Below are 12,334 nucleotides of genomic sequence, written 5' to 3' on the forward strand. Positions count from 1 at the left end.
TCCTTTGGCCCAATCAATGATTCCTACCTTTATTTTTTAAGAATATAGGTGCCTCTGTGATTCTAAAGAAACACATGGACCCAATTCCCAGAAACATGCACACGACTGAAGATCTGATACAATTCCAGGGCATTCACAGACCTCGAGTTAAGACATCTCACTCTGAGTAAGATCTGAGGCTTGAGCTAGCCTGTACCCTTAGATCATGAGCCCAGTTACAGACTTCCGGCGTGAAAACTCACATCAGGACCTAGAGTCAGCTGAGAGAGCCGTGCTCCCTGCTGCTCCCATCTCTCTCTTTCTATGCCCACAGCTGTCATTTGCTACGAGACGGAGGGCGCTGGCTTTGTCTCTGATGCCCTACTGCCTAGTCTGAGTCTGTCGCAAGCAACTATATCGATTTCTCCCTGGAAAAACTTGGTGGTTTTCATTCTTTTCCTTTCCTACTGCCATGTCCTTGGTCCAAGTTCCTTTCCTCTCCTCTGGTCTCTTTCTTCTCTCTACACATCCCACTTTCCTCTCTGCTACAAAAAAAAATCTGCCATCACTGCTACTTGCCTGCAGTCTTGGGCCTACACTCCTCTGTCTAGGTTTCGCAGTGTTCCAAAAACCTCACTTCTGTCCTACTTGCTGAACCCGTTTCCTGGGTTTTCCTCAACAGAAGACGCTCTCCTCCAGTCTCCAGGTCCGTGTCCTGTATACCACCTCCCCTGGGCCATTAACTTCCTGAGCCAGTTACTTCTTTTTTTACTCTAACTTAAAACATGAAGCTTCAGGCTCAGCTACCCCTCCATGAAGCCGTCTTAAAACTACTATTTTCTAAATCGCAAAGAGTTTCTATCAAATTCCCTGGTATTTGATTCACACACAATCACTTAAGGCTGAGTCATCTTGTAATTTCATTACAAACTCTTTAAAAGTGAGGTCCCAAAGGATAATGTGCTTTTTTTCTTCTCTTTTTCCTCTCATCTTTCCCTTTGCCTTAAGACAGGGGTGGATGAGCAGTAGCTACCAAATGATCTTAAATAAGAAAATTTCAGCGTTTATCTTCATCTTCAGTCTGTCCTACTAAATTATTTTCCATATTTCATTTATTTAAAAACCGAATTATTTTTGAGCCATCTAAGAGACTCCTACCGAAAAGCAAATCATAAACTATTACTGACTTCTTAGATAACAAAAGGAATCAGGAATTATATTTGGTAAAACTGTACCTTATTTATACACCATTTCGTGAAAATGGAAATACTTCTTTTACACTCAAGAGAATGGATAATCAGAAAGGAAAAGCTCAGTCAGACATAACCAGAAGATTATATAGGGAATCAGCTACTTTTTTCACTTATGTCTTCATTTTTGTGCTTTTAGGTCTTTGTTATTATGCAGAAATAAGAAATAAGATTCTGCCCTCTTCTGGCTCCAAAAAAAAACTTACCAAGAATTTTCATAAGAGCAGAGAAGGCTTGTTTTATTGAACACTCACACATGCTGGATGAATTCTTTAGGTCTGGTGCAGGGGCAGTTGACCTAGTCATTTTTCCCCTCTTGCTCTTAACTTCATGGCCCCGTTTTCACTTGTAATATGTTGAGTGATTTTCATCCTTTCGCTAGAAGTATAGTTGGAAAAAGGGATTCTGAAAATCACTTAAAATATATGTCTAAGCTGGAAAGTGTCAAGTTTATATTCGGAAAAGATAGTGCTTCTGTTCTGATTTTGAGACAGGTAGTCTCTGAAGGTAAAATGGTAAAACGAAAATCCTGACACCTGCGTTAACAGGACCTGTGAGATGGGCTGAGGCTCTGTTTGTGCGCTTTAGCTGTCTTTGGCAGGTACCACAGAACTTGTAGTTGTCAAAACACGGGAATAGCTGAACACTTGTTTTTATCCAAACAGGGGTTGAGAATGTCCGGCTGAATTCAAGTTCACTGGTAGACAAATGAACAGCCCAGCAAATCAAATGGAAAAATGCAAAGACTGTCCCGATACGTAAGCAGCAGCATCAACCACGCTGGGCAGTCAAGGCCACGTTGGGGAAGAAAAGGAACCAAAGACGGCACAGCCATGGGCAGGCTGTAGAGACACACTGGTTAATATCTAATTCTTGTCTCCAACTTCTCTATGTACTCACCCCCTTTCTGCCTCTTAGTGTCTCTACTTCCCAAGAAAAACTCTTTCATGGACCACTCATCCCCTCCTCTCTTAAAGCTGAATTTCTTCTTGTTTTTACAAGAAAATATTTGTAGATTTTTCTACCACCATATAAGATTTTTTTCAGCAGTGTGAAGCCCTTGGGTTATATTTTGTTTCGGTTTTTTCCAGTGCCAAACTTTTCAATAAGCCCCTGCAGTTTGGCTTCTTCAAAGTTAGTGATTTCTTACCTGCCAAAGCCATGGCCCTTCGTCCACCGTTCTTGACCTGCCCTTCGTGAGAGATGACCTCTACTACGTCCTCTCAGAAATCGTCCTCTTCTGGGCACTAGACTGTTACTACTCCTCTGAATCTCTTTCGCCCCCACCCCCCCCCCCTCACCTTTCGTCCCTGAGGCTGTGCTGCCCCCGAAGCGGTCAGGGGTCCTCCCTCGGCACACCTCAGGCCCCTGCGTCTGCATCTAAGGCTGACTCCCCAGTCTGCAGGTCTAGCCCTTTTCTCTCTTCCTCCTGTACTTCCCATTTTTAACCACTCAGTCAGCTGCTCCACTTCCGTTGTCTGGCTAGCACCTCAAGCGTAATACGTCTAGAACCAGAATTCCCTACAACTTCCACCTCCTCAGAAAGTTCTTCCTGAACGTTCTTCACTTTCTTTAATATCCACGAAGCCAATGCGATTAACTTGACAGCAACCTTTGACTTTTCTTACCAGATGAAATACAAGTTCTTTAACTTACCATCTAAGGTCTGCCCCCTCATAGGACCAAAAATTACATCTCCAGCATTCTCTCAGCAGTCCCATTTTTATTTTGAAACTATGACAATAATGATTAGGTTCTAGTCAAGCTACTACCGAAATACGTAATAGACTTTGCCTGAATACCTCTTTCTGGAATATCCTCCCCTACACAGTCACCCCTTAAGAGGTCATGTGTCCTTTAGGTTCCATATCCAGTCTCACGATTTCACTAGAAGGAGCTTTGTCTCCCCTTTACATTCATGGCTCTTAGTAACACAAAGTTAGATGGTACCAGCCATCATCTTCCTTTCACTTTGATTATCTAGGTAAGTTCCCTGCCTCTCTGTATGACTTGTCATTTAGTTGACTCTATCCTGAACGTTTTTTAATCATTCATAATAGCATTTAGCGCAGTGTCAGAGAACATACATCTTTGCTGGATAATGAAAGATCAGTTCTGTCCATCAGCATCCTGCCTGGAAACCAGACACCACTCTAGGTCTTCAAAAGAGATTAACTTAATGCAGGCAACTGGTGATGCAGGTAATGGAAAAGCAGAAATGCCGGAGGGGATCGGGTGAGGGCCCCCCCCCCGCCCCCCGCCGGGGTGAGCAGGATCAGCCAGTCCCTACCTCTCTGGGGTAGGAGGGGCTCCAGAAGGAAGTAGCTGGAGGAGCAGCTCTTGCATCCCCAGAACCCAGAGCCAGGGGGTGTCCAGTGAGCTAGAGCCCCAGTGGGGATGGCCCAAGGCAAGCTGAGAGACGGGCTGTCTGGTAGGACAGGGGACCATAAAGTACACCTACTACCCGAGGAAGTAAGAGAAGCACAGAGACAAAGACACACAGAGAATAAAGAACTACCCTGGCGTCTTCCCAACTTCTGTCCGCCAATCTTCTGAGGGTGCCCCCTAGTGGCCTTTAACTTCTACAGATTATTTTCTTATTTATAACCTGTGTCATTTTCCTATGTAGTAGGAACCAGAACATACTTCCTGTTGGTGGTGAATCCCCAGATAAATAGAGGGAGGACCTGGCTTCCAACCACAGGAAACAGAAGAGGATGGACATCCCCGCTTCCGGGCTAAGAGGAGAGTGTGGGCTTGTAGTGAATGCTCCGGTCCGGGATGCTGAATCTGTCAAGGACAGTGATACACAGAGAGCATTCCCGACGGCAAGACCGGCACCAGAAGTGGGGTTACAGAAATCCAAGGACACAGCCGTGACAGCAGCAAGAGAAGACAGTTTGAGGACAGGCCAGGCCAGGCCATGCTGTGCTGCCCCTGGTTCTTGCTCCTACTTTGAAACTTGTTCTGTAGCCTTCCTGAAAGTTTTGGGGATTCCTTTGTTCCTACAGCTAGTCACTGATGTGGTTTGCAACCAACAACTCTGATCAGTTTAAGCCAGAACTGAGAAAACGGATAAAAGCCAAGAAATTTAACTACTGACGATGTCATGTGTCTCGAATTCTGTTCTTAGTTGACATCAGAACACTACAGTGAAATGTTACTGCATTTTATATTCAAGTAATACTTACTGACTTTATAAATTATTAGAATTAAACTGCCATAATCTGACATGGGTACCTTTTCTAAGGTGAGGAGATTTATTTCAGACTGTAGCCGGATTTCTGGTTTGTTGCTTTGCTGATCCTTGAACTGAACAAACTCTTTTTCCAAAATCTTATACTTATTTTCAGCATCAGTAAGCTGTATTGAAAAAAGAAGAAAAGTGCAGCCATTAAGAAACACTGGTATGCTAAGTTCAATACTATAGAATTCGATGCAACAGTGTCATATTTTCCTTATGCTAAGGCATGTTTAGAGAAAATTTAGAAAATCCCTGAGGTGTAATGAAAATTAACAATACACAACAACTTTTTAAGAATACGAAATTTGTTATAAAACCAGTATCACCAGAACCTTCCTGGTAGATTTTAGATGGCAAATGAAATTCACCTTATAAAAATACTGATACTACATACTTAGGATGTCACATGTAAGAAAATATTGTGCATTATAGATATACCAGCTAATTACAGAGGAAAACAAAAACTTTTGGTGCAGTATTTCTTTTTCTTATTATTTGAAGCTGTCAGAACTCCATAATTCAAATACCATTGCAAGTTAAAGTCATTTCAAGATGATTTGGCCCAATCCCTTCATTTGTGTGGCTAAGAAATGTAAAGGCTGCAGCAGCTCAATAATGGGGGCAGTGCCTAAGAGCCAGGACGTAGCAGAGACATGAGTAGCATCCAGAGCTCTTCATCCCCTAGAATAATGCTCTGATGAGAGCAAATGCTTCGTTAAGAAGAGAGAGAGACCGCCTTGACTCAAGTCCATATATAACTCCCCTTTGAACAGATTCAGAACTACCAAACCCCCCAACCCAAAAACACAGGATATAAAAATGTTCTTTTTGATTTGATCTGGGATTTTTTTTAATCAAATGAAAACAAGCACTGTTAAAGATACCTTCCAAAAACATGTAACACTATGACTACCAATCATTGGACAAACCCATTTATCTTGTAAGACATAAGACTTAACTGAATTTGAAATACTGAGAAAATCTGTGACAGAAATGGAACTTGTCAATAATAAATTCTTATTTCATGCCAGTAAATACAAATAATTCTAATTAGGATTTATCTAGCATCTTTAGGTAATGAGGTATTCCATTACCTGAAAATTCTTCGTATGACTGAAGTTTACCTCTCTGAATATCTGAACTTTTATTTTTAAATTTGAATTAGAACCTTTCTCAAGCATCTCTGTCACATTTATTTCTGTTTTAAACAAAAGCTACCAGACTTCGTATTTGTTATTTTTTCCACCATCCAGAGACATCATCATCATTACTGTGGCCCCAATCAGGTTGCACAGAAGTAAGCTATGAGGCGTAAGGGGCTCTTTTTCTTTGGCTAAGTGGTCCATAAACAACATGGATTGAGTTGTGTGACTCGCTTCTATATACTGTAATAAAGATACCTGATCACCTTTCACTGACAGGGTGTCTTTTTGTCCTTTCTACCTGTCTAGTTAGAACTGTGTGCTGAGTATATGGAACCTAGTTCTGACTCAGGGCCTAGAATGTGTTCTTTTATATAAACTGTGAAATGTTCCCAGTGAAGGGCTGAGCAATTTCAGCTCCCAGACACGTGGGCTGCCCCACAGCTCCCTCCTCACTCCCCTGCCAAGTTTCCCCCAGGTCTCAGACTGTGTTCTCGAGGAGTGCCTGGGGTTAATTTTTCCAAAATACCAGTTTGTGCCACAAAGGTGCTTCCCACAAAGATGCAAGCTAATTACATCAGTCTGGGACAAGGTAGAAATGGGTTTTTCAAAAAGAGCCCCTGGTGAATCTAACGCATGTTAGAAGCCTCTATTCTAGAAGGCTCGATCTTCCTAAGTGGAAGAAGGGAAGCACGACCGGTGAAGCCCATCCCGACTGCCCACTTCTACCACTCGGTCGTTCATCTTTTACATGAGACCGCTACATAACAGTCCATGAACAATGTATTGGCCACAACGAAATTTGTCAGAAAAAGAATTTGTGGAGTCAAATTTAGTTCTTTGTCATGTGAATAATGATAAGGGAAGGAACATTATCCCAACGTCATCTTTAGCTTTGATTTAGGAAAGCAAGATTTGACTTTAATAAAGTCGATCTGAATCTCGGTGCAATCAATATGATCAACAGGTTCGATTTACTGCGTATTTTTCTCACTTGTCAGTGAATACAGAGAAGCTCGAGCTCCCACCTGCTGCTGCAGTCGGAGTTTGTCCTCGTCTAGCTGTCTCATCTTCAACCTTTCTAGTTCGACCTGATGAACACAATCCTCTCTGGCCCTCCGGATAGAGTCCTGACGTTCTTGCAGGTTCCGTTCACGTTCTAATTTCAGTTCCTTTCTCTCTCTTTGAACCTGACAACAGGTGCGTCTGTAAGAGGTGGGCTTGCTCTTGGCCATGTGACACTGTTCAGTAGTCTATTATCCTTCTATACAGTCAATGTTTGGAAGATTTACAAATTTATCTCCATATCCTTTTCCGTTACTGGAGTTAATGTTTAAACATACTGAAATTCTACATTTTAATCCATCATTTAATTCTAATATAAAAAGTATATCCCAAACTCCATATATGACTCGCATAAATTCAATTGAAAAGGCCCTAATAACTTAAACTTCCTATTTGAATAAAATCCATTGTATTATCTAAGCAAATATGCCCAAGTTTCATTTCTTCTTTAGAAATTTCTTATATTTTGAGGGTGCCTGGGTGGCTCAGTCAGTTAAGCGTCTGACACCATCTAAGATTCTTTCTTCCTCTTCCTCTACCCCTCCCCCTGCTCATGCACACTCTCTTTCTCAAATAGGTAAATCTTAAAAAAAAAAAAAAAAAAAATGGGGGTGCCTGGGTGGCTCAGTCGGTTAAGCAGCCGACTCTTGATCTCAACTCCGGTCTTGATTTCAGGGTGTAGCCTACTAAAACATGGAGCCTACTAAAAATAAACCACAAAATTTCTTACATTCTGCCTAGTAATACAGAAGGTGACTGAGCCTTTGTATTAGATGTTTGACCTTAAATATACCTGTTTCCAAATCAACTTAGAAACTCCAGAAAATGTGAGGACAAAGTTAGAGAGAGATGCTGAGAAAAATTCTGAGACACACGCGGGGTTAGGGAAGGGGCATATACACTTAATGTGGGGTAAATTCTAATTATTTTGAAGTGACTTTTGTAGTAATTTAAATAAAGATTTAGGGTAAAACTTAGTATGACCTAACAAAATTGCTAACTAGGCGTAGCACTAACAGAAGTTTTCATCCATCCTTTGGATTTAACCTCTAATGGGCAACCAAGAAGAGTATTCCTTTCTTACTGAGAACAAGGTCAGAAGGCTAGGCCACTGAGCCTGTGCTACATTTTCTCTGTTTCTCTAGGTAGTGCATGCAACTCTCTCTCCCTTCCCCACAGTGGGGAACTTAACCAGAAGTCTCTACAACTGCAGACATCAGCCAAAGCTGGCTGAGGAACAATCAACATTTCTAATAACAAATATTTCGCTATCTATTCCTCACATTCTGACCTATTATTGAACAGCAGTTTTCTCCATCATGCCTACAAGACAGCTTCCATGAAACGGGGTTTATATGGGCATAAAGGAAAAATAAAATAATAGTATGGACCTAGAACACAGATTCTGGGAAATGACGTACGACAGAGGAATACAGTTACCTCTGACTCTGCAAGGACAAGCTGCTGCTCTCGCTTCTCTAAGTCAATTAGGGTTTTTTGAAGTTTTCCTTCTAGAACAGTATATTCAGCCACCTAAAGTACGATAAAAGAAAAATTACATTTTCCCCAAATTCAAAACATGAACAAATTCAACGATGCATACATTCTAACTTACTGAAACACAAGACGTGGGAATAGGAAGATCATGAATTACATCCACCAATTCAGAGCAGAAATTCTTCCCGGTACTCTAAGGAAGGAAGCCCATCTCGCTTCCGCTTGGCTCTCTCTAGTGACATTCAGTTCCCCGAGGAAGCTCTTTCTCCCACTGGACAATCAGACTGCTAGTAAAATCCTATGTTCAGGCAACATCTAGCTCCTTAAAATCTGCCTTGGTCAACACTCTGGTATTTCTCGGATGCCCCCCTTCATCACTTACGCTCCTCCCCTAGAACGAATCCTGTTGCTAGATCAGCTAGTCAGTTCCAAGTCTGCCCTCCTCTTGGTTCAGATCTCATCCTTTCCTGCAGTTCCATGATCGCTTCTGAAGCCACGCTCCCTGCTTGGGCTACTACCCCGGTTGCTACGGGCCTGCAGTCCTGCTCTGCTCTTTGACCCTGTCAGTCCCATTCAGAATAAGAGGTCTGCTAGCTCAGCCTACACAGCATGTGGGAATCCGACAGTTTCCTGTCTTTCATTTGTAGCCGATCATTTTTACTAGGACTTTCTGACCCAGTGTGTCTGTCCTCACCATCTAGTCTCCAGATCCCAGGCCGCATCTTAAATCTTCGTTTTCCCGTAGTCAGTAGGACCTTGGTTTGATCCTCCTGAACCTTACCTGTACCCGTTAGACAGAAGAAAAAAAACTCTATCTGCACATATTTGCATCTGGTGATACCCATCATATAGCCTCCTAGTCTTTTTTCTTCTCCAAGATAAACATAAGTTCTCGCTATTATTCACATATTTTGATTTTCACATCTTAATATCTTAATTTAATCTAGAGTCTAGATTCTAGACTAAGTCTTTTAAAAAATGTGGTAGCCCGATATGATCTCACTACTTCCGAAGCCAAAGAATGTCGCCTGCCTGAGACAAGAACAGCAAGTCCGTTAACTTCATCTAAAATCGCATGTGCTATTTCAGGATCCTGATCACGCCATCTGTTGTGTCAAAGAAATTCCCCCAAGACTTTTGTTTTTAAACCTAGGATAACTATACCCACATAACGACTGTCCAGAAGACTGCTGTGACTACGGAATTTGACATTTGTCCTTGTTAAACTGTATTGCAGTGATTTAGGCCCGACATACCAACCAATCATGATCACTTACATAAGAATTCTGTTAACCACCTACTTTTGGTTTACCTAAAAAACAAAACAAAAAAACAACTAAGTATGCCCTACCTCCTTATAAAGTCTTACAGAGATAGGGAAACAGGATGGTGAGTCAGAATTCCAATGTTCTGCCTCTGGCAACGCAAACGTGTGCGTTCCCAGAGCCCTGTCTCAGGAGGTCTCCTTTCCTGCTACATGACCTCTGCGGATGACCCAAATCACCTACCATCATATATACGGAGCACTCCCAAATCCAGCCTGCCAAGTCAAAACCCCTTCCAGAGGTTCGGACCTCTAAGCCCAAGGATCTGCTGCATATGCCAATACTCCCTAGGTCTCTCAAACTTAAAAATGTATAAAAACGGGAAATCATCATCATTCAAATAAATATCTCCTGAAAACCTAGCAGGTGTGGGTAAAAGAAAAGTCCTGTGATACCTATATTCTGAGGAGGACCAACTTTGAACAAGGAAGTGGATATTTAATGTAATCCTAAGTAAATGCCAGGATGAAAATAAGCAGAATGAATGTCTAGCTAGTGGCTAGGAGCAAAGGAAGAAGGCGTATTTTGGATATAATGATCGGAGAAGGCAGCACTCGGATTATCCTGAACAAAGACCAGAAAGTACTTCTAACAAAAGGACATTCCATAGATCCTGAGGTAGGGGACATGGCTTAGCACATCTGGTGAACTACAAGGAGGCCGGGTTGGTAAGAACAGACTGTAGCAGGACGCTGACAGAAGTGAGGTCACAGAGGAAGCTAGGAGACAGGTCACCTAAGGCCTTGTAGGACCTGGTACAAAATGTGAGTTTTATTCTATGTGCCATGAAGAGCATGACAGGTTCTAGCAGAGGCATGCACTGTCTGACTTTTGGTTTAAAAGCCTCCCTCTTGGCTGATACGGATATAACCAACTACTGGGGTCAGGAAAGAGGAAGGGGTGCTGAGTTACGTAGTAACTAGGAGAGAAGTCATCTAGGCGAGACATAAAGTTGTGAAGGAGGTGGCTCAAAGTGGTTCGTTTCCAGGATACATATGCAGTGTGGAGCCACGAGGATTTGCTAATAAACTAGATGCAGAATCAGAGTCAAGGATAACTTGCCTTGTAGCCTGAGAAGCTGAGTAAAAGGCATCGCCACTTATTAAGATGGGGAATCAACACGAACAAATTTATACAGGAGTGAGATACAGAGCTTGTTCTCAGGTCACATTTGAGTTGCTTATGAGACAGTCAGTGGGCAGTGTCAACAGCAAAGTGCAGAGTCCAGAGAAGAGGCAGGGGATGCAAGTGGATACGTGTTGTATATAATACACATATATTATATATAATATGCATACTTGTATTTAACTTGTATATGACAGTAAGAAAGTGGAGGACAACACCAGAAAAAATGTAAAAACAGAAAAGAGTTTCAAGGACTGGGCCTTGGGGCAAGCCAATAAACCCAGCAGAGGCTGAGGGGAAAAAAATGATCCAGCATGAAAAAACTGGGAAGGGGAGACCAGTGAATTCGGCAGAACGGTAGGAAGGTTATAGGAGGAGAGGTCAAGCAAAGGAAGGGTTTCAGAAAGGGAAAGATCAAACTGGGTAAGGATGCGGAAGGCTTGGTTGAGAACCGTTCTGGAGAGGGAGTGAACTGCTTAGGGACAGAAGGAGGAGCAGCGTTGGGTACCAATGAGTATCCCTTAAGGCTTCAGATCTTAAACCTCCTTCACTCCCTTTAACTCCCGTTCCCCTTTTCTCTACCACCTTATCACTGCTCTTTTGAGCCTTCCTCTTCTTTTACATATATTACCGCCTCCCTGGTCTTCCTGACTCCAGCTTCACCCTCTTCCATTCTGTCCACTATACTTCCACCAGAATGACTGTTCAAAAATGAAAATCTCATTTCCTTGTTCTCTTACGTAAGACTTCATTAAAAAAATAAGTTTCTCAAATTTCTACCTTTCCCAAGCTGGGTTATCAGCTGAACCACAGAACATAAAAAAATGATTCAAGTAATTTTTTTCTCTGTCTTCTCTACCAATGTAGAAGCATAGGATCAAGTTAATCCATTAGCTACAGTGGATGCTGGCAAGCATTAGGACTTAATTATCTCAGGAAACCCCGGATGAGAAAGTCTGCGGGATCAAGTCTAACCTCCTCAGAATGGAACAGAAGAGCATTTACATTCCATAAACCTCTCTATGCCTTATTTCTTGAGGCATACCCTCTCCTCCCTTCTTCCACATCAACCTACGTGCAATTTTCTTAATGCCAAGCCTATTTCAAACTTCTCTGGAATGTCCCTTGAGTCCACCTGGTAGTATCTACTAATCTTTATCCAAGTAAAAGCATAATCTTATCCATGAAACACTTCCTCATACTATTCCCTTATGTAGAACTGAGGTCTTCCTTCTTTGTGGGTACACGACAGCGATCTTTAGCTATCTGATGGGAAGTCACGTACAAGACAGAATAAACATGATATCTCAGCTATGAAGAAGGCAGAACAGGACCAGAGTATCCTACTCATAAATTAGTTTAAGACACATTCATTAGTTAACAATCCCTGGGTTTAGCATATCCGTCTGTACAACCAGGTCATTACCAATATGCTGGTTTCTGGAAATAAAGGTTTAGTATATTTCACTTCACCCCAAAGGCCCCAAGTGGGTGGTAGACAGATCATTATTATTATCTGTCTCAAGGTTAACTAAGGCCTCATTTATTTGGGGGAAAAGTTTATGTGTAACTCCAGAGAATAAACTATTTTTTCAAACAGAGAAATTTCCACAAAAACAATCTGCTCCTTTTCAGGTAACAAAATAATGCCTCCAAAATGGTCCCAAAAGATGACCAAAAAAAGATATATATCATTAGATGCCTATC

At 41.9% G+C, this 12,334-nt stretch overlaps 1 protein-coding gene across 7 annotated transcripts in view; it reads right to left on the reverse strand.

Moving 5' to 3' along the window:
• CEP120 (centrosomal protein 120) overlaps positions 1-12,334 on the reverse strand; it is a 69,616-nt gene that overhangs the window by 18,538 nt on the left and 38,744 nt on the right. For 6 of the 7 annotated variants that reach the window (XM_025860906.2, XM_025860905.2, XM_073878590.1 and 3 more), the window contains 3 exons: positions 8,121-8,213; positions 6,644-6,805; positions 4,470-4,592 (listed from right to left, as the gene is read on the reverse strand). In XM_025860906.2, the coding sequence (XP_025716691.1) occupies positions 4,470-4,592; positions 6,644-6,805; positions 8,121-8,213 (378 nt within the window). The remainder of the gene's footprint in view (positions 1-4,469; positions 4,593-6,643; positions 6,806-8,120; positions 8,214-12,334) is intronic. The other variant, XM_073878588.1, reaches the window with a different exon arrangement.

This window comes from Callorhinus ursinus, unplaced genomic scaffold, assembly GCF_003265705.2.
Source record: "Callorhinus ursinus isolate GAN/ISIS: 27379988/994484 unplaced genomic scaffold, GSC_fseal_2.0 scaffold30, whole genome shotgun sequence".
Classification (NCBI taxonomy): domain Eukaryota; kingdom Metazoa; phylum Chordata; class Mammalia; order Carnivora; family Otariidae; genus Callorhinus; species Callorhinus ursinus.